The sequence below is a fragment of the Schistocerca nitens genome, chromosome 1 (assembly GCF_023898315.1).
Source record: "Schistocerca nitens isolate TAMUIC-IGC-003100 chromosome 1, iqSchNite1.1, whole genome shotgun sequence".
NCBI lineage: Eukaryota > Metazoa > Arthropoda > Insecta > Orthoptera > Acrididae > Schistocerca > Schistocerca nitens.
This window is the reverse complement of record NC_064614.1, coordinates 1,027,387,975-1,027,408,672: the sequence shown is the minus strand read 5'-3', so window position 1 is coordinate 1,027,408,672 and position 20,698 is coordinate 1,027,387,975. Positions and strand designations below refer to the sequence as shown.

The following is a 20,698-nucleotide window of genomic DNA, read 5'->3' as shown; positions in this document are numbered from 1 at the left end:
ATCACAAATCCAGTCATGTATCTGAGACTATATGCCATAAGCAAACAATTTCACTACAAGTCGCTTGTATGGTGCAGTGTGAAAGCCTTCGGGAAATCCAGATATACGGACTCGATCTGAAATCTCTTGTCAATAGCACTCAACACTTCATGCCAATAAAGAGCTACTTAATCCACCTTACGGGTCCCGTGCGCTTTTGACCCCCCCCCCCCCCCCCCGGCCTTTTTTTTTTTGTCGATACGTCGACACCTCGTTGTTTGAAGCGTCACCAAACCCGATGGTGACGTCACAGTGCGCCACGATTTTGCACCATTACAGAGGAAGTTTGCAGGCACTTTTAGCCAAATTTCCCCGTCGCAACGGGAAATAATCACTGGGTACCGAAAAAGTGATCTGTGTTTTTTTGTTGTGCAGTGTAGATGCTGGCTTGACCGATAGACAAAATGGGGTTCTTTTTCGCATGCGACTACCATTTTATTAATTCCTTTATATAGCTTTTGGAAAAGAACAGCTGCAAGGAATCTTATTTTCCTGCGCATACGTGGAAGGCCCTGAAGAACTGCACTGCTTTCAGGTGCTGTTTTCTTTATAGTAAAGAGCTGTTACCCTAATTCCAAAATCCTCTGTTACATCTATTTCGTAATGAAATCATGCAGAGATCGGACATCGACATCGTCAGTTAAAAAAGAAATAGAAATAAGAACACACGAAGAACACAGGCAGCAAAATAACTGACGACGGCACAAGTTAACACAATACAAAATTCTGACTGGCGGTGGCGTTTCTGAACAGTGATTTGTTAAAGTCGAATAAAAATTTTAATGTAAGAAAATTGCCGGCCGAAGTGGCCGCGCGGTTCTGGCGCTGCAGTCTGGAGCCGCGAGACCGCTACGGTCGCAGGTTCGAATCCTGCCTCGGGCATGGATGTGTGTGATGTCCTTAGGTTAGTTAGGTTTAACTAGTTCTAAGTTCTAGGGGACTAATGACCTCAGCAGTTGAGTCCCATAGTGCTCAGAGCCATTTGAACCAGTTTGTAAGAAAATTTTCTGGAGGTATCTAGCATATAGCATTATACGGAAGTGATCGTGTTCATCACATACAAGAAAATTATTTTGAAATGTAATATTTCAGAAGAAAGGTGAAGGTACAGGTTGATCGAGTAACTCATGAAGAATCGAACAGTTTGGAAAACAGTTTTATAGCACAACATGATTAAAAGGACGGATATTTGATTTAACGTGTTCTCAAACCTCGAAGAATAATTAATTTTGTGTTGGAAGGTGGTGTGGTTTTGGGGTTGGGGCAGGGGTACAAATTTATGTTGGGAGATCAAAATTTGACTACAGCAAAGATGTTTTAAGTGCATGTAGGTTCTAGTCGTTTTATAGAAATGAAATTGCTTGTACAGATTAGAGTTGTATGGTAAACTGCATAAAAAAGTCTTCAGACAAAAACAACAAGATCTACTGCACAAATTTTATTATTAATTCGTGCAGCCATTACTACAATTTTATTATCTTTTCTGCAGATTTTTCAGTTTTTATGCATTCTCCAATTACGAATGTTAAATGTTCTCATTCTGGCAGTGCAAATTTTTTTTTTTTGGTTCAGTTCCCTTTGGATCAATCTATAGCGTCCAACTTTTTACAATAATGAAGTACGATTATTGAAAGCCTAAACAATACTTATCTACTGCTGGCACAGCTTACTCGATTCAGGGCCTATTTTACTCAGGATGTTGTTCAGTCCCAACATTCTTTAGATGATGAAACGGGACGACGTCAGAGTGTGTCAAAGGTGGTGCACAGTGTGGACGTGACTGATAAAAGACCCATACCAATTGCACTCCCTAATTCTTCTAGACTTAAGATCTATAATCATAGTGATAAGTGAAATACAGTGTGTCCATAAAGTCAAAAAATGATAACTTGGAAGTTATCAGCTCTCGGTCCGCGGCTCGTGGTCTCGCTTCCCGAGCACGGGGTCCCGGGTTAGATTTCCCTTTGTTCTTTGCTGCAGACTAACACTACGGTTTATTGCCATAAGACATAAAACAAAATCATTTACACTCTGAACATTTAATAAACGGGCAAGAGATTGAAAATACGGACGATAGCCTTGGCACCGGTGGGTGGACACAAGAAGGCACAATATCAGACTTCATTGTCGATACGGCCAATGACTGTGAAAAGGGTCAGTGAGTTAAACGAAAATCCCTGGAAAAGCAAGAATGAACACAATACATTCTCCATAGCGCATGATAGGTACAACCAGCTAGCTGTGAATATTAGATAAACGAAACGAAACCCTGAGGCAAATTAAATAGCTTCGCGTCCCCCACAACTCTGTGGCTGCTCGAGGGCTCGTGCTTGGCACTTTTATGTGGTGCGACTGTGGAAGACGGTTGCAACAGAAGCTGGAAATTCTGAGCCGAGATCAGCCTCTACACTTTGCTTTAAGTTGGAGACATCCCTCTCTGCAGTTCTCTGCAACGACCTGGAGGAGGTGTCTTCCTCCATCTTTCTGCAGCAACAGCGTTCTCAGTGTTGTAAGGTGAAGAGTGTTTTGACTTTGCTCTAATGAAACTTAGCTGGTTTTGCCAAACTCAGAATATTACTGACCAATTTTAGCAGACCTTGAGAATTCTGACCAAAATAGTTTTCGATATTACAGATGCCATGTCGTTCCGAATTAAGATGCAATGTTCCTTCGGACATGCATTCATATCCGAAGGAACACGTACTGCGGCGACTACAACCTTTATAAAATACAAGAAATGTGTTCACAGTTGCGATAATGGACGCCCATCAGCTGTACAATGGATTGACGACAACGAAAATTTGTGCTGGATCGGGACTCGAACCCGGATTTCCCGCTTATCGCGAACGGTCACCTTACCATTTGGCTATGCGCGCACGACTCACGGCCAGACCTACACTTCCATAAGTCGTCAACTATATGTGTACCACCTAAACTCGTACATCCATAATGTATATTCCCATATAGGGATGACATTTAATTTGAAAGTGGTTTGCCTGGTGTCGTCGGATAGATGTGATATTGCAGTGCCTTTCTTATTCCAAATTACGATGCAATGTTCCTTTGGATATGCGACTTTCAATTAAAATGTCTCGCCTGTACGGGAACACAGGTAATGGATGTACGAGTACGTGCTATAGACACATGGTTGACGACGTATGGAAGTCGGGGTCTCGCCATGAGTCGCGCTAGGGTAGACTAATGCCTCGTGATAAGCGGAAAATATGCGTTCGAGTCTCGATCCGACACAAATATTTGTTGTAAATTTGTTGTACAGCCTGTGGCTGACCATATTCCAACTGAAAATACATTTCTTGTAATAGTAATTTTATAAACAAGTATAAACAAGTATTCACACGAACATTGTCATGGTTAGCCAATAAGATACGGTGCAGGAAAGAAGGCAGAAAATCTCCCCGACTACGTGACACATTTTCAGCGATATATTATTTCCATAATGCCAATATCTCAGGGAGTTCCGAAGTTGTGAAAAAGCATTTATCTTGTTTCATGATCCCCTAGAAAGTTTTTGTCTAGATGGAAAAATATATCAAAAATCCGAGCTAAGTGGTGCAGTGATATAAGACATTGCGGCTTAAATCCTTGCCCGCCTTCTAGATGTAGGTTTTCTGTAATTTCCCTAAGTCACTTACAGGATAAATTTCGGGACGCTTATTCGAAAAAAGCACGACCGATTTCCCACTCATCCCTGTCTTGTACGTCTTTGATCACTCAGTCATCGACGGGATATTAAAACTGAGCTGCGGTCGATTTACTCTAAGATTTGGAATCAGCTTACGTTGTGCTCTGGTTATGTTACTCTACTCAAATTACTTACATCAATTAATCACAAGCACAACAAAATTACTTAAGGCAAAGAATAAACACTTAAATAGAAACAGAATTAATAAGGATAAGTGATTAAACGAATTGTGTTTTGAATTAAAAAGAATTGTTATATGAAACATTTACAAAATCGATTAAAGAAAGGGAACTCGTGAAATTAAATGATTAAAACACTGCATTCAACAAATGATTCTAGGTGCGGAAGCAACCAGCTACAGGCTATCATTGAAGCTCAATACCCACCGCACCCACCGCCTTAGATCAACATTACAGAACAATTTACTACAATATGGACAGAAATTTCTATAAAAACACAGAAAATGAGCCGGCCAGGGTGGCCGAGCAATTCTAGGCGCTACAGCCCGGAACCGCGCGTCTGCTACGGTCGCAGGTTCGAATCCTGCCTCGGGCATGGATGTGTGTGATGTCTTTAGGTTAGTTAGGTTTATGGGATGAGAAGTTCCGCCTTATGCAAGACACATTTTTTCTTTTGTTTCACCCATACATGTTTCAGCACTTTTGTGCTATCATCAGTGGGTTCTATTTTTATTTTTAACTTACATTATACTATTGTCCTCTTGTTTTGGTAGCTGTTATGCTACACAATATACAACATGTCATAGTTTTGAAGTTGTGGTACGTTTTCCTGTTTTGTTGGCGAAGTAAATGGGCTTACTTCTTTGCCTGTGTTCGTGTGTTAATGCAGTTTTTCGATTGTTTTGAGAAAAGTCGTTCAACAATGTAAAATGGCGCAAGACGTTCGAAATTCTGAGAAAAATTGGGGTAAGCTACCGGGAGAGACGGGAAAATATATAACATGCACAAGAGCCAACAGGGAATAATAAGAATCGGGACAGACGTCCCATGACACTCGTTCAAGTTCATCGTTGATCCATTCACTAAGTTTGTTTATAACAGAGAGTAGCTAACCCTCTGACCGAACACGCTCAGCTACCGTGCCGGCTATTTCTAGACCACCGGTGATTCGTACCAAATAAATTAACAAACCACGGAACTGATCCCCCTTGGAATACAAAAGGGTCAGAACACTGTCGCAGAAACAATGAAAAAAAAAAAAGCATGCCAAATTCAAACGAACGCAAAATCTCCAAGCTCGAAGATCTTGTACAGAAACTCGAACTTTAGCGCGGACATCAATGCTAGATGCTTATAATAGTTTCAACAACGAAACCTTATCTCGGGACCTGGCATAAAATCCAAAGAGATTCTGGTCGTATGTGAAGTATGTTAGCTGCAAGATACAGTCAATGCCCTCTCTGCGCGATAGCAATGGAAATACTTTCGATGACAGTGTTGACAAAGCAGAGTCATTAAACACAATCTTCCGAAATTCCTTCACCAAAGAAGACGAAGTACATATTCCACAATTCTAAACAAGAGCAGCTGCCAACGTAACTTAGAAGTTAATATCCTCGGAGTAGTTGAGCAACTAAAATCACTTAATAAAAGCAAGTCTTCCGGCCCAGACTGTATATCAGTTAGGTTCTTTTCAGAGTATGCTGATGCAATAGCTCCATACTTGACAGTATATACAACCGCTCGCTCGACGAAAAGTCTGTACCGAAAGACTGGAAAGTTGCACAGGTCACATCAATATTCAAGTAAGGTAGTAGGAATAATCCACTTAATTACAGGCCCATATCATTAACATTGATACGCAGCAGGATTTTGGAACATATATTGTGTTCGAACAGTATGACTTACCTCGAAGAGAACGATCTATTGATACACAGTCAACACGGATTTAGGAAACATCGTTTTTGTAAAAAACAACCAGCTCTTTACACACACGAAGTGTTGGGTGCTATTGACAAGGAATTTCAAATTGAGTCCGTATTTGTCAATTTCTAAAAGGCCTTTGACACTCTACCATACAAACGGCCTGTTGTGAAATTGCGTGCTCATACCGTCTGAGTTATGTGACTGGATTCGTGATTTCCTGTTAGAGAAGCACTGTTCGTAGTAATTGATGCAAAGTCACCGAGTAAAACAGAAACGATTTCTGGCGTTGTCGAAGGTAGTTTTATAGCCCATCTGCTCTTCCTTTTATATATAAATGATTTGGGAGACAACCTGTCGTTTATCGTCTAGTAAACTCGTCGGAAGATCAAAACAAATTGCACAATGATTTAGAAAAGATGTCTAAATGGTGCGAAAATTGGCAAATGACCCTAAATAACCAAAACTGAGAGTTCATCTACATGAGTGCTAAAAGGAATCCGTTAAACTTTGGTTATACGATAAATCAGTCTAATCTAAGGGCTATAAATTCAACTTAATATCGTGGAATTACAATTACGAACAAATGAAATTGGAAAGAACACACAAAAAATGTTGTGGGGAAGGGAAACCAAAAACTGCGTTTTATTGGCGGAATACTTAGACAATGTAGCATCTACTAAAGAGACTGTCTACACTACACTTGTCCGTCCTCTTTTGGAGTATTGCTGCGCGGATTGGGATCCTTACCAGGTATGATTAACGAAGTGCATCGAGAAAGTTCATAGAAGAGCAGTATGTTTTGTATAATCGTGAAATAGGGGAGAGAGTGTCACGGAAATGATACGGGATTTGGGACGGACATCATTAAAACAAAGGCGTTTTCCTTCACGGCGAATTCTTCTCGCGAAATTTCAGTCGCCAATTTTCTACTCCGAATGTGAAAATATTTTATTGATGCCGACCTACATGGGGAGAAACGAACATCATAATAAAATAAGGGAAATCAAAGCTCGCACGGAAATATATAGGTGTTTGTTTTTTCCGCGCGCAGTTAGAGAGTGGAATAATAGAGAATTACTGTGAAGATGGTTCGATAAACCCTCTACCAGTCACGTAACTGTGATTTGCAGAGTATCGGTGTAGAGGTAGGACAATGAAATGTTAGATTACGTACAGAGAGGCGAGTCACCTACATTGCTACAAGCTAGCCGCTAACCACTGCTGTAATCAGCGCGTGATAGAGGTGAAACGTTGACAAATAAGAACCTAATCAGGAAGTAAATGGAGCAAGAGAATCTCGTATGCGGATTCAGTATGCAAATAGGATAAAATGTGAGGAGAAAGGCCTGAAACAGGCCGCCGTCTCACAACGGATCAAGATGTTCGCATTACTAAAGAGGCACCAGATGTCCTCCACACCAGGCTGAAGAAATACTGTAAACAGTATGGCATGCCCTCGTTCTACACTGAAGAGCCGAAGAAACTGGTACATCTGCCTTATATCGAGTAGGGCGCCCGCGAGCCCGCAGAAGTGCTGCAGCACGACGTGGCATGGACTGGACAAATGCGTCAAGTAGTGCTGGAGGGAAACACCGTGAATCCTGCAGGAATGCCGATAAATCCGTAAAAGGTACGAGAGGTGGAGATCTCTTCTGAACAGCACGTTGCAAGGAATGCTCAAGAATGTTCATGTCTGGGGAGTTCGGTGGGCAGTGGCAGTATTTAAAGTCAGAAGAATGTTCCTGGAGCTACTCTGTAGCACTTCTGAACGTGCGGGGTGTCGCATTGTCCTGCTGGAATTGCCCAAGTCCGTCGGAATGCACAATGGCCATGAATGGATGCAGGTGATCAGACAGGATGCTTGCGTGTCCCCTATCTAGACGTAAGTGTCGTATCTAGACAGAACGCTAACGTACGTGTCACCTGTCAGAGTCGTACAGTATCTAGAGGTATCAGGGGTCCCATAACACTCCAACTGCACACGCTCCACGCCAATACAGAGCCTCCACCAGCTTGAACGTCCCCTGCTGACATGGAACGTCCATGGATTCGTGAGGTTGTCTCCATACCCGTACATGTCCATCCGCTCGATACAATTTGAAACGTGACTCTTCGGACCAGACAACATGTTTCCAGTGATCAACAGTCCAATGTCGGTGTTGACGGGCCCTGGCGAGACATAAAGCTTTGTATCGTGTAGTCATCAAGGGTATACGAGTGGGCCTTCGGCTCCGAAAGCCCATATCTGTGATGTTTCGTTGAATGGTTCGTACGCTAACACTTGTTGATCGCCCAGAATGGAAATCTGCAACAATTTGCGGAAGGGTTGCACTTCTGTCAGGTTGAATGATTCTCTTCAGTCGTCGTTGGTCCCGTTCTTACAGGATCTTTTATCGGCCGCAGCGATGTCGGAGATTTGATGTTTTACCGGATTCCTGATATTCACCGTATACTCGTGAAATGGCCGTACGGGAAATTCCCCACTTCATCGTTACCCTGGCGATGCTGGGTCCCATCGCTCGTGCGCCGACTGTAACACAACGTTCAAGCTCACTTAAATCTACCTTTGTAGCAGCAGTAACCGATCTAACAACTGCGCCAGACACTTGTCTTATGTAGGCGTTACCGACCGCACCGCCGAATCTTCCTGTTTACATATCTCTGTATTTCCATAAGCTTGTCTGTATCAGTTTCTTTGGCGCTTCAATGTATAAGACACGGTCACGAGCTTCGGGATGTAGCTCAGAACGGAGAAACTCGACGCGTATGATCCCATAGCTGGCAATCGCACGAGCTACTTCAGAACTGACAGTCGCTGCCTTAGCGTACATTAACGGCGCCTGCAGCGGAGGAGGGAAAACACGCTGACACAAAATTACAGCCTGCTGGGCTTCGCTGCTTTACTGTAACGAGACAGCTCTCGAGGATGGCGGGAAAGATAAACGCGCCTTTTAGCACGCTCTTTCGCGGCCTGACGGGACCCAGGTGGGCCAGCAGCCGGTGTTTTACTGGTAGGAGAGCTGCCGCAGCAAACAGGGCGCTTCTCTGCTAACCTCCACGGAGTCCCTCTCAATGCCGCTCTCATACGAGGCTGAAGCAACTGGCACTTCAGGCGAGTTGTCCCGAAAGAAACATAAACGAAGCAAAAGGGAAATCTAATAATGCAGTTCACCTACTCTCATTTCAACATTGTTTTTACTTCGCCACGTTGTATTTCGAAGCACAGCTTCATCGTCAGGACTTCACTTGTTACGGAAGGACCTCCATTCCGATGTCAGCATATTAGAAACTTATCTCTGTGGGAGTTATGGTTCTATTTTAATTGCTGTTTACGAAGGTGTGGTGCAAGATTCACAGAATATGTGTAGAATTTTGTTAAAACGTATAGTGTGTTTGCGAATCTCGATGCTTTATATTGTATATGACAACACACTGAAGTAGTTTCCACACGCTTTTACACGGCTACACAAGTATACGAAGTTTTCAAATATTAATGAGAACCATCGCAGCTGTATTAATACACATTTGTTGTGCCATATGTACCTCAACTATATATCTTATATCGTGATGTAGACACAACTTGGCAAACTAATGATGTTCTACCAGGCCGAAACCGGTACTGACGAAATAAAAGATGTATCAATACAGCTGTGGTGGTTCCAATTAATCATTAATATTAGTATCAATCAGCTGTGGACTTCAAGAATGATGAAGACAGTTTTCAAAGATGACATGGCAGTTTTAAGGAACACCACGAGTTTCACAGATATTTACGTGGTACAGAGATAATAAATGACTTAGATGTTACACAGTACAACTAAACCTTTACAGACACACTAATTAAGATACTTTAACAGTTTACGCCATTTGTGTTTCTCTCCCCACCATTTGCTGTCTCTTACGAGTTACAACGTTTCTCCTACTACTCCCTCTTGTTACATATATGCATTCATTATTAATATGTGTGTTAATTTCACATATTAATAAACTGTTATTGTATAAAAAGTTTTTTGAACATTGTACTCCAACAACGTAAACTATTGTTTGTTCTTGTACGGAAGCTGCATGCTTGTTAAATAATTCACTTTGGCTTTGTGATAGATTCATGTTTAATTTCAGCCATTCACGAGAACGGCGGATAATACTACTTTTTTCACAGAAAATGTAACTAAAAGCACTTTTTTGAAGTTGTGTTGCATAACATGTAAATTATCTATCACCTTTGCATTATTTAAATATCTATGAAATTCGCAATGTTCCTTGAAAATTGTCACTTCATTTTTGAAAACTATGCATATTTATATAATAATGTATACAACATGTGAAAACTGTTTAAGTGTGATGTCATATACAACAGAAATCACCATAATTGGGAAGTATAAATTTTAAGAAAAATCTGTATACTGCTGTAATTCTTCGTAAATCGCAATTAGGAAGGATCTATAACTCTAACAGATTAGCGTTACTGGTGTGTTGACACCGCAGTGAAGGTCCTCCGGTAACAAGTGAAACCCAGATGATGCAGTGATTCGGAATGTTTATTGGTGAAATAAAAAAGATATTGAAAAATTCAGTAGAAGCTTTTCATTAGAAAGCCTTCCATTCATTTCAGTGAACAGAGTTCGACAAGAATAGCCAATAAGGCTACCATAATAATTTAAAGAAGACTTTTATTTCCAAAGTCACGCAGTTACCATGCTAAAGTGGAAGTGCTGAATGTGAAAAAAAAATTAATGGCACAACATGACTAAAGGAAGGGATCAGTTAATAGGACAACTCTTGAGCCATCATGGTACCAGTCTGTTAATGAAGGGGAATATGAGTGGTAGAAATTTCAGCCCTGTTTGCAGCCTTCGTAGTATCATTCCAAATTGCCTTTACAGAGACACCTTTCATATCCAGAACACCTGAACCAACTTTAGGATTGTCTTACTCATTCCCAAAAAGTGAATAAAATCGTGTAAATATAGCTCTTAAAATGCTTAGAGTTTTTACTGAAATGTGATTTTACCGATGAAAGTCGACCTTCTGATTAACACGTCATGACATACAAAATGTGACTTAAGCAACTAGAAAGGGCATATTACATGTTTTGGGGCGCCAACAAATTTTTTGGTGCATTTTTGGAGCTGTTCCCGGCTGATGTCTGCTAGGATCATTGGATAGATACAGGAAGACCAGTTGCATAGCTTTGCACATTCGTCCACTGCATTTCAATCTGTTTGGACACCTGAGAGAGTTTACCGCATTTCGTGTTCCTCATGGAGAGACTATCATGAAAATCTGCGAGATTATAAATACCATTTGAAATTGTCAATTGCTTCACAAATTAATGTGTTACTAGTAGTAACAGGAAGACGCTTTGAACCTTTACTGTGAGTTGACATTTTGAATTAAACAGACGAAAAAAAAACACCAAAAATAATTAATATTGCACTTGGTCAATCAGTAGAGGGAGGGTTAATGCTGGTCGTGGATGACGCAGGAGTTATCATCAGGTGAAGTTTCATATGTGGTCGATTGGAGGCAGATCTGGTGATCGAGCAGGCCAAGGCAACATGCCGACACTCCGTAAAGCATACTGGGCTACAACAGCTGTACCGTGGGCGAGCGTTATCATGTTGGAAAACCGCCCCCTGAAATGTTGTTCATCAGTGGCAGCCAACAGATCGAGTCACCAGGTTCAGTCTGGGTGCGTAGGATAACCACGAGAGTACTCCTGCTGTCATACCAAATTGCACCCAACACCATAACACCAGGTATAGGTCGAGCGTGTCTATCACGACTACAGGTTGGTTGTAGGCCCTAAACTGGCCTCCTTCACTGGCAGCGAGGCAAAACCAACTTTCATCAGAAAACAACAAATCTCCCCCCTACTCTCAGATGAGCTCCCGCTTGAGACCACTGAAGTCGGAAAATGGCGGGCGGTGGTTTGGGGTCAGTGGAATGCACACTACTGGGCGTCCTGCTCGGAGCTGCCGTTGAAGCGGATGTGCAACGTTTCATTGTGTCACTGTGGTGCCGCTGGCCGGTGTGGTCGTGCGGTTCTAGGCGCTTCAGTCTGGAACCGCGTGACCGCTACGGTCACAGGTTCGAGTCCTGCCTGGGGCATGGATGTGTGTGATGTCCTTAGGTTGGTTAGGTTTAGGTAGTTCTAAGTTCTAGGGGACTGATGACCTCAGATGTTAAGTCCCATAGTTCTCAGAGCCATTTTTGAACTGTGGTGCCAACTGCTGCTCAGATTGCTGTCGCGGACGCAGAGCCATATACCGAGCACGATGGTCTTCCCTCTCGGCATGGTCACTTGGCCTTCCGGTCCCCAGTCTTCTTGTGTGACCTACATTTTCCTGACCACTGCTGCCAGCAGTAATATAGAGTGTGCTACATTCCTGCCAGATTCTAGTAGCCCTATTACGCGACCTCATTTAAACTCAGTGACGTGCTGATAATGGCGTCTTTGTCGCCTTATAGGCATTCTTGACTGGGTTTGTGGCACGGAGTTCCACGCCTGTTGCACTTGGTCGGTCAATGCTTGTTGTGGATGACGCTGGAGTTTCGTCCGATGATGTCTGCATCGAGCAGGCCAAGCCAAAGTGTCCATATCCTGCAGGGCATGTTGAGTTAAACAACAGTATGTTGCCAAGTGTTACCCTGTTGCAAGACGCCCCCTGGAATGCTATTCATGAATGGCAGCACAGCAGGTCGAATCACCAGATTGACGTACAGATTTGTAGTCAAGAGTGTGTGGAATAAACACATGAGTGCTCCTGCTGTAATACGAAATCGCACCCCAGAACATAACTCCGGGTGTATATCCAGTGTGTATAGCACGCAGAGAGGTTGGTTGCAGGACTTTAACTGCCCTTCTCCGAACCAACATATTGTCAGCACTGGCACCGAGGCAGAACCAGCTTTCATCGGAAAACAACAAATCTCCCCCCTACTCTCAGATGAACTCCCGCTTGAGACCACTGAAGTCGCATTTGCCGGTGATTTGGAGTCAGTGGAATGCATGCTACAGGGCGTCTGGATAGGATTTGCCCTTGAAGTAACCGATTTGTTAGAGTTCGCTGTGTCACTGTGTTGCCAACTACTTCTCAGATTGCTGCTGGAGATACATTAAGATGCTCCAGAGCCATATGCCGAACACAATGCTCTTCCTTGTCGGTCACGTGACATCTGGAGCCCAGTGTGCTTGCGACCGCACATTCTGGTGACCACCGATGCCAGCAATCACGTACAGCGCTGCATTCCTGCCAAGTCTTTCTGCAGTATCGCAGAAGGAACATCCAGCTCCTCGTGGCCCTATTACATGACCTCGATGAACTAAAAAAAAAAAAAGTTCAAATGTGTGTGAAGTCTTATGGGACTTAACTGCTAAGGTCATCAGTCCCTAATCTTACACACTACTTAACCTAAATCATCCTAAGGACAAACACACACATCCATGCCCGAGGGAGGATTCGAACCTTCGCCGGGATCAGCTGCACAGTCCATGACTGCAGCGCCCTAGACCGCTCGGCTAATCCCGCTTGGCCCTCGTTGAACTCAGTGAAGCGTTGATGATGGCGTCTTTGTCGCCTTAACGGCATTTTTGATTAATGTCAACTCACCAGGTCCAATCCCAAAGGTAACTAATGCTCACGACCGTTACAGCGAGTATTTAAAGCAAACCTGATTTGCAAAATGGTTCAAATGGCTCTGAGCACTATGGGACTTAACATCTATGGTCATCAGTCCCCTAGAACTTAGAACTACTTAAACCTAACTAACCTAAGGACAGCACACAACACCCAGTCATCACGAGGCAGATAAAATCCCTGACCCCGCCGGGAATCGAACCCGGGCGCGGGAAGCGAGAACGCTACCGCACGACCACGAGCTGCGGACCCTGATTTGCATCCTCGTAGTTGCGGTACTAATGACTGGAGCGAAATCTGACTAGACATCATCTTTTAGGTGTAGAAACATGCCTTCCAACTTCCGTTTACATCGCCCAGCCCCTTCTAGGTGTTTTGATTTTTTTCTCGTCAGTATATTTCTGTGAGCTGTTATCTGTAAAACGTAATATGCTTCCAGTGCTAACGATCAAAATGAGAAACATTCACGGTCATACAAAGATCACTCGAAAAGTAACACACATTGCACCGCAGCTGGCAAGAAATAGGGAAATAAATTTTGTAAATATAGCATTGGTACTTCATCTCGTCACTTGAATCTAATTTGTGTTTCATATTGTTTCAGGTAAGCCATCGCGGACGATCAGTGACAGCTACTTCTCCAACGTGCAGTGAGTTCCACCACAAATACGGGGACAGCAATACCCAGTCACAGTCAGCTGTTCCCAGTCTATAAGAACAATCCAGTGCAACGAAGTAATGTTTCCGATGGCTTCAGACGTTACAACCTGCTGATATTAGCAGTTGGCTGCGTTAATCTCAGTCGATGAAAACGCCCCCGACATTGGTAAATGTTTTCAAAACAAAACATTCATTGCCGCTTGAGAGATCGTGGAGCAGACAGGAACAGCAAAAAGATCAGTTTATATTTATTTATCCTAGATACGGACCTCGATATTTCATACCAGATACTCAATTTCGGTCTCTAGTGACAGTATTTTTTCAGTGTTTATTGGCTTCGGACAGGATCCGCTCAGCCAGCCTTTGATACATGAAATGCAATCATTTAAATGACATATGCATCCTCACCCACGAATCACATACTATACTGACATATGCTGGAAACATAGTAACCATATACTGATATGCTCAGTCGATAAAACCTTATATATGAGTTTGTACAGTGACATGTCAAGCGTTGTGAGTAGTGTCTTATTTCTCGCGGAAGAAATTGGTCGTCGCGTGGTGTTTCAGCTGACAGCCGAAGACAGGGAGGTCGATGTCCTCCTCCGCGCCACAATCACGTAGGCATGGAGCAGTCACAGTAGCCAATAGAGATGCAGCAGGAAACGTCCCTGTTTAAAGCGAAGGCAGAACGTGGTGACCAGAAAATTTCTGTGGTGTGTATCAAGCGCTCGGTAGTATGGTTACATAACAACCCTGTAGTTGAGACATTAGGCGCCACTAATTGTTCCGTAACATTTTTATCTGCCGCCTCATGTCTTGCAGAAGGTCCATGGTCATGGAAATGGAAATGCCGTGTGGCTAGGGCCTCCCGTTGGGTAGACCGTTCGCCTGGTGCAAGTCTTTTGAGTTGACGCCACTTCGGCGCCTTGCGTGTCGTTGGCGATGAAATGATGATGACATGGACAACACAACACCCAGTCCCTGAGCGGAGAAAATCTCCGACCCAGCCGGGAATCGAACGCGGGCCGTTAGGTTTGACATTCCGTCGCGCTGACCACTCAGCTACCAGGGGCGGACAAGGTCCATGGTAAGGAACATGTTCATACTTCTTCGTCCCATGGTTGATAACAAGAGCGTCGAATATTTCATTGCCCCTGGTTCCATGGCTCCCCTTTACTAGTGATAATATTCAGACCTGAGTTCAAACAATTTTCGAATCACACCGAGCGAAAATACAGGATGTTACAAAAAGGTACGGCCAAACTTTCAGGAAACATTCCTCACACACAAATAAAGAAAAGATGTTATGTGGACATGTGTCCGGAAACGCTTAATTTCCACGTTAGAGCTCATTTTAGTTTCGTCCACCTACGCTCAATGGAGCACGTTATCATGATTTCATACAGGATACTCTACCTGTGCTGCTAGAACATGTGCCTTTACAAGTACGACACAACATGTGGTTCATGCACGATGGAGCTCCTGCACATTTCAGTCGAAGTGTTCGTACGCTTCTCAAGAACAGATTCGGTGACCGATGGATTGGAAGAGGCGGACCAATTTCATGGCCTCCACGCTCTCCTGACCTCAACCCTCTTCACTTTCATTTATGGGGGCATTTAAAAGCTCTTGTCTACGCAACCCCATTACCAAATGTAGAGACACTTCGTGCTCGTATTGTGGACGGCTGTGATACAATACGCCATTCTCCAGGGCTGCATCAGCGCATCAGGGTTTCCATGCGACGGAGGGTGGATGCATGTATCCTCGCTAACGGACGACATTTTGAACATTTCCTGTAACATAGTGTTTGAAGTCACGCTGGTACGTTCTGTTGCTGTGTGTTTCCATTCCATGATTAATGTGATTTGAAGAGAAGTGATAAAATGAGCTCTAACATGGAAAGTAAGCGTTTCCGGACACATGTCCACATAACATATTTTCTTTCTTTGTGTGTGAGGAATGTTTCCTGAAAGTTTGGCCGTACCTTTTTGTAACACCCTGTATATAAATATGTAACAGTCAAAGTAATAAGCTAAACAAGCTTCGTGGCCTTTCTATAAAAATGTAAGGACCATGCTCTATTCTAACAGACATACTGATTCTCCAGGGCACTCTTAAGAAATGTTTCATAAAGTCAAGGGAACAAAACTTCACGATGTTATATATGTACACGACATCTGTCTGCAGAAGGTCATATCTTCTACTGTGTACTAGCCACTTCGTGCTCCTAAGAATAAACGGAAACTTTACTAAGTGAGAGTTGGTTACAAGGGAATCACAAATAAACAGTGCTGTAATGTGATGCTACATACCTGTCACGGTAACCTAAAGAATAGCAGGTGCTCCATTGTTAGCGCTACATACGCCGCCTTTTGAAAAAAACCGTGTTACAGATCAGTAGGAACGATGGTAATTGCAGTCATCGGACGTCGTATTCAACAGTGTAGCTTACTGGTCACAGAACAGCGAAGTATCAGAAGTGCAAGGCCCGTCTTACGACACGGACACAGGACGACAGCAGCGCTGCAAGTGGCGTGGCAGTGAACTTTATGTGTGGGCCTGGTAGTCTGGTGGTTGAGTGTATTTATTTCTACAACCCAATATTGCAATTTCGTGCGTGTGGCTGTTATCAAGTGGAACTTTTACTCCTGATTACCACCGTCTTGCGTGTATTGCACTTTTGTAATTGCTACGTAAATATGCTCCTCGTATTCTGCTTAGTTTTTTTCTCATATGTAATACTGGGTGGCATAAATGATTCCGTATCCGTTTTTATTTCATATGAAACAGAAACTGGTTTCATAACACGGTATTCTGTGCACTCATGTGATTTGTTACTGCTTACGAGTTCTTTATGAACTGTTCGATTTAAATGCATTGTAAGTATATTGCTCGTATTCTATGTTTTTTTTGTTATTATCCGTTTTTATTATTCTCGAATTTAATGAAGGCCATCGAAATTTTCATCGACATCTGCTAAAAAAATGCATTGTTTGCAGTATCTGTTAATAACGTGTGAAAACATTTTGCATAACTACTGTCGCATTTTTAGCTTTTGCAAGGAAGAATGTTCTGGTCACTAAGACTACAAAGCGTAGGGCTTACTCATCTACATCTACATCCATACTCGGCAAGACACGGTAAACTGCATGCAACATCATTCAGAGCAATATACAATTAAGCTGAATACCAATACCGTCAAAACCTACTAATATGGAAATCTCCATTAAATACGAAAAAGTGCGGAAAACGGCTGCGAACAAAAATAAAGTAGAATGAAATTTTCACTCTACAGTGGAGTGTGCGCTGATATTCTAGAAACATCACCCAGGCTGTGGCTAAGCCATGTCTCCGCAATATCCTTTCTTCCAGGAGTGCTAGTTCTGCAAGGTTCGCAGGAGAGCTTCTGTGAAGTTTGGAAGGTAGGAGACGAGGTACTGGCGGAATTAAAGCTGTGAGGAAGGGGCGTGAGTCGTGCTTGGGTAGCTCATTCGGTAGAGCACTTGCCCGCGAAAGGCAAAGGTCCCGAGTTCGAGTCTCGGTCCGGCACACAGTTTTGATCTGCCAGGAAGTTTAAAAAATAAAGTAGAATACGAGCAATATACTTACAGTGCATATAAATCGAGCATTTCACACTGATTCGTAAGCAATAATAGGTACACGTAAGTCCGCTGAACACCATGCAACGAAAGCAGCTTCTGTTGTACACGGCACAAAAACAAATTTGGAATCATTTACCCCACCCAACATTACGGATGCGAGAAGAACTCAATCAGAATACGTGTAACACATTTACAAAGGAATTCAAAGAGTGCAATACACACGCGAAGTCGTAATCGGGAGCACATTGTGATGAAACCTATTTCTGTTAACTATGAAACGAAAACAAGCACGGAAAATTAAAAGTCAAACAATAAGAAAGCAATATGAAGAAATGATAAACTTGCAGTGCTCCAAGTAGCGTGACAGCGAACTAAGCGTGTGTTACCAGAAATCTTTTTGTGTTTCACTATCGTCTTATTGGCCACTGGGCGCGCTGCTGTAGCTGCGTATAACAAATATTAGCAGGAGCGTCGCGACGGTATGTGTTACGCTGCGGTCACAGTGACTTCGACATCGGTGGATTCCGCCGTTGATAGACATCGGCCGGAGATGACCGATCTTTTCAAATCATTACGCCACCACGTGCGCTGTCACACTATAGCCGATCTTATCTCCCGAACGTTCAGACTGCGGACGACAATCGTTGAAATTCAAATCAGTTCGTTTTCTTCGGTCAAATCGACCGACGTTCTCGCACACGAAATATGGAGCGTGAGAAACTGAAAAGCTTAGTCCAAGAAAGAGTGAGTTTGTGGCATCCTGAGGATGAAAATGTCATCATCGGGATATGGTTCGGAATCTGTGGACTGAAATCCCATGTTTATTGGAAACCTCAAATAGACGAAATCTCTATTGGAAACATTAGGGACAGATCATAACCTAAAAAAAATAATTTGTTCAAGTGAAAAGGGTGGCGTATGCTATAAACTTATAGTTACTGTACTGCATCTTTTTTGTGGTAGGTTATCATTAGTTGCCTACTAATTATTATTATTACTACTTACTGTGATTTTGTACCAGTAGGGTAGTGATTACGTTAAGAAGTGGTTTACAAATTTGGTGTACGGTACTTACTTCCATTTTTATGTGCTGTAGGTTATCAAAGTATCTTACGCTAGTCGCGCGACCGCTACAGTCGCAGGTTCGAATCCTGCCTCGGGCATGGATGTGTGTGATGTCCTTAGGTTGGTTAGGTTTAAGTAGTTTTAAGTGACTGATGACCTCTGATGTTAAGGCCCATAGTGCTCAGAGGCATTTGAACCATTTACACTAGTCTTTATGCTTGTCTTTCACTCGTGTGCTAAATAGCAGTCATTGAAGGTTGACTGACGTACGTCTGCACAACTTTAAACAAATACAGCGAAACACTGTTTATAGCTTGCTTTTCAAGGGCACCACGAATTATCTCGAGTATGTGACAGAACCCGGGATCTCCTGCTTACATGGTAGACGCTCTATCCATCTGAGCCACCGTGGACACAGAGGATAGCGCGACTGCAGGGATTTATCTCTGGCACGCCTCCCGCGAAACCCACATTCTCAACGTATTGTCCCGCACTACATTCGTAGTGCCCCCGCCCATTATACTCATTACTCGCGGCGCGTTGCCGATTCCCGTAAGAGTTGGGGCACTGTTTGTGCATTCGCACAGAAGAAGAAGATGGTCAAGTGGCCGGTGAGCCTTATATGGTGTCTGTTTTTTCGGACATGTCCGAAGGAACAGATACCATCGGTGACCATGCAGCTAATTAGAATGAACGTCTGCCATGTAAGCAGGAGAGCCTGGGTTCGAGTCCCGGTCAGGGCACACATTTTCATCTGTCCCCGTTGACGTATGTCAACGGCCTGTTAGCAGCTAAGGATGTTCATTTCACTGTAATTTCATTCTAATTAGCTGCATGGTCACCGATGCTATCTGTTCTTTCGGACATGTCCGAAAAAACAGATACCATCTTAATATATATCGAAAGTATAGTACTCGTCACGTTCTTTACGAGATAGGAAAGGTCATTCGCATGCATTCGGCGTCTCTTCAATATCAGAAGCCACTATGCAGCACTTGTATCCAAACACAGAGGCGTCGTGGTATCCACCCCACCCTAAAAGATTAAAATCTAACCTACTTCGTGCATAGAATAGATTCTAACCTAACCTAATCTCCTCTGACCCTGCCAAAAACTGACAAAGGAAATCGGTCGCACTATGAGCACGCTAACGGCCCACCTCTGGCGACGGCGTATGACGCGAGTTGTCGGTGCCACTGTGAATGCAGCCATAGGCTGTGGAGTATACCTTCGTTATAACACGGCTACAAAAAACGCTGTCAGAGTAGGTCTCGAAAGTGCAGTGGGAGAATTAAAAGTGCGCCCTGCCACGCCCTTCACGGAGGTGTGCAGAGTAAATACGCAGAAGCAGATTTATCCTAGTACTTAGTACCGGCCCGGGTACTCGCGCAAAAGATCGCCGTTATACGGCTGTGGGTATCTGGCCGTACCTGCGTGCGCCGCTCAACAGGTGCAGCCGGGCGTCCGTATAGTCGCGTTTACCTGCGCGCCCGTCTCTCCAGTGGGTGGGGTATGAGGAGGGGCGGGGGAGGGGGCTCTGCGCCACCCCTCCCGGTAGCTGTTGCTGGTGGGGCGCGCCGCTGCGCGACCAGTCGCTGTCCAGACGCGCTCCGAGGCTCACGCAGTCACCAGAGCAGGCGCCAAACATGATGACCGAAACGACGGTAACCGTGTCGACGCAAGATGCGGCGCCGGGCCACAACGCGAACGCTCAGCAGCAGCAACAGCAGCAGGTCCCACACGTGAAGACGGACCCCGGCCAGCAAGGGACGCCTATTTTTTCGCTGCAGCGCCTCAATCCCAACTACTTCCGCACCGTACCCGGCATCATCAAGCTCGTCCAGCTGGTGAGTGCGTGCTCTGTGGCGCAGCCGCTGGCTGTCTGCGAGGCGGCGCCAGATGCTTTCAGCAGGTGTTGTGATGTGTATATGTGGGTGGTACCACAGGTGTGCCATTGCATCCACAAAAGGTGTTGTGCACAACTACCAAATATAGGTCATTAGAGGGAACCACTACAATGATGAACAGAGCGCAGTGATATGGCAGGTCACGTTTTCTCGACGTGCTTGATCAATGCTGTGGTCTCAAGTGTTC

At 43.8% G+C, this 20,698-nt stretch overlaps 1 protein-coding gene across 2 annotated transcripts in view; it reads left to right on the top strand.

The window, feature by feature from the left end:
- LOC126196630 (uncharacterized) overlaps positions 1 to 20,698 on the top strand; it is a 466,961-nt gene that overhangs the window by 152,696 nt on the left and 293,567 nt on the right. Inside the window, exon 1 of one of the 2 annotated variants that reach the window (XM_049934579.1) lies at positions 20,197 to 20,451. The exons of the other annotated variant lie outside the window; for it this stretch is intronic. Within the exon in view, the coding sequence (XP_049790536.1) occupies positions 20,251 to 20,451 (201 nt within the window). The 5' untranslated portion in view covers positions 20,197 to 20,250. Of the gene's footprint in view, positions 1 to 20,196; positions 20,452 to 20,698 lie in introns of those variants that run through there. 2 annotated transcript variants of the gene reach the window in all.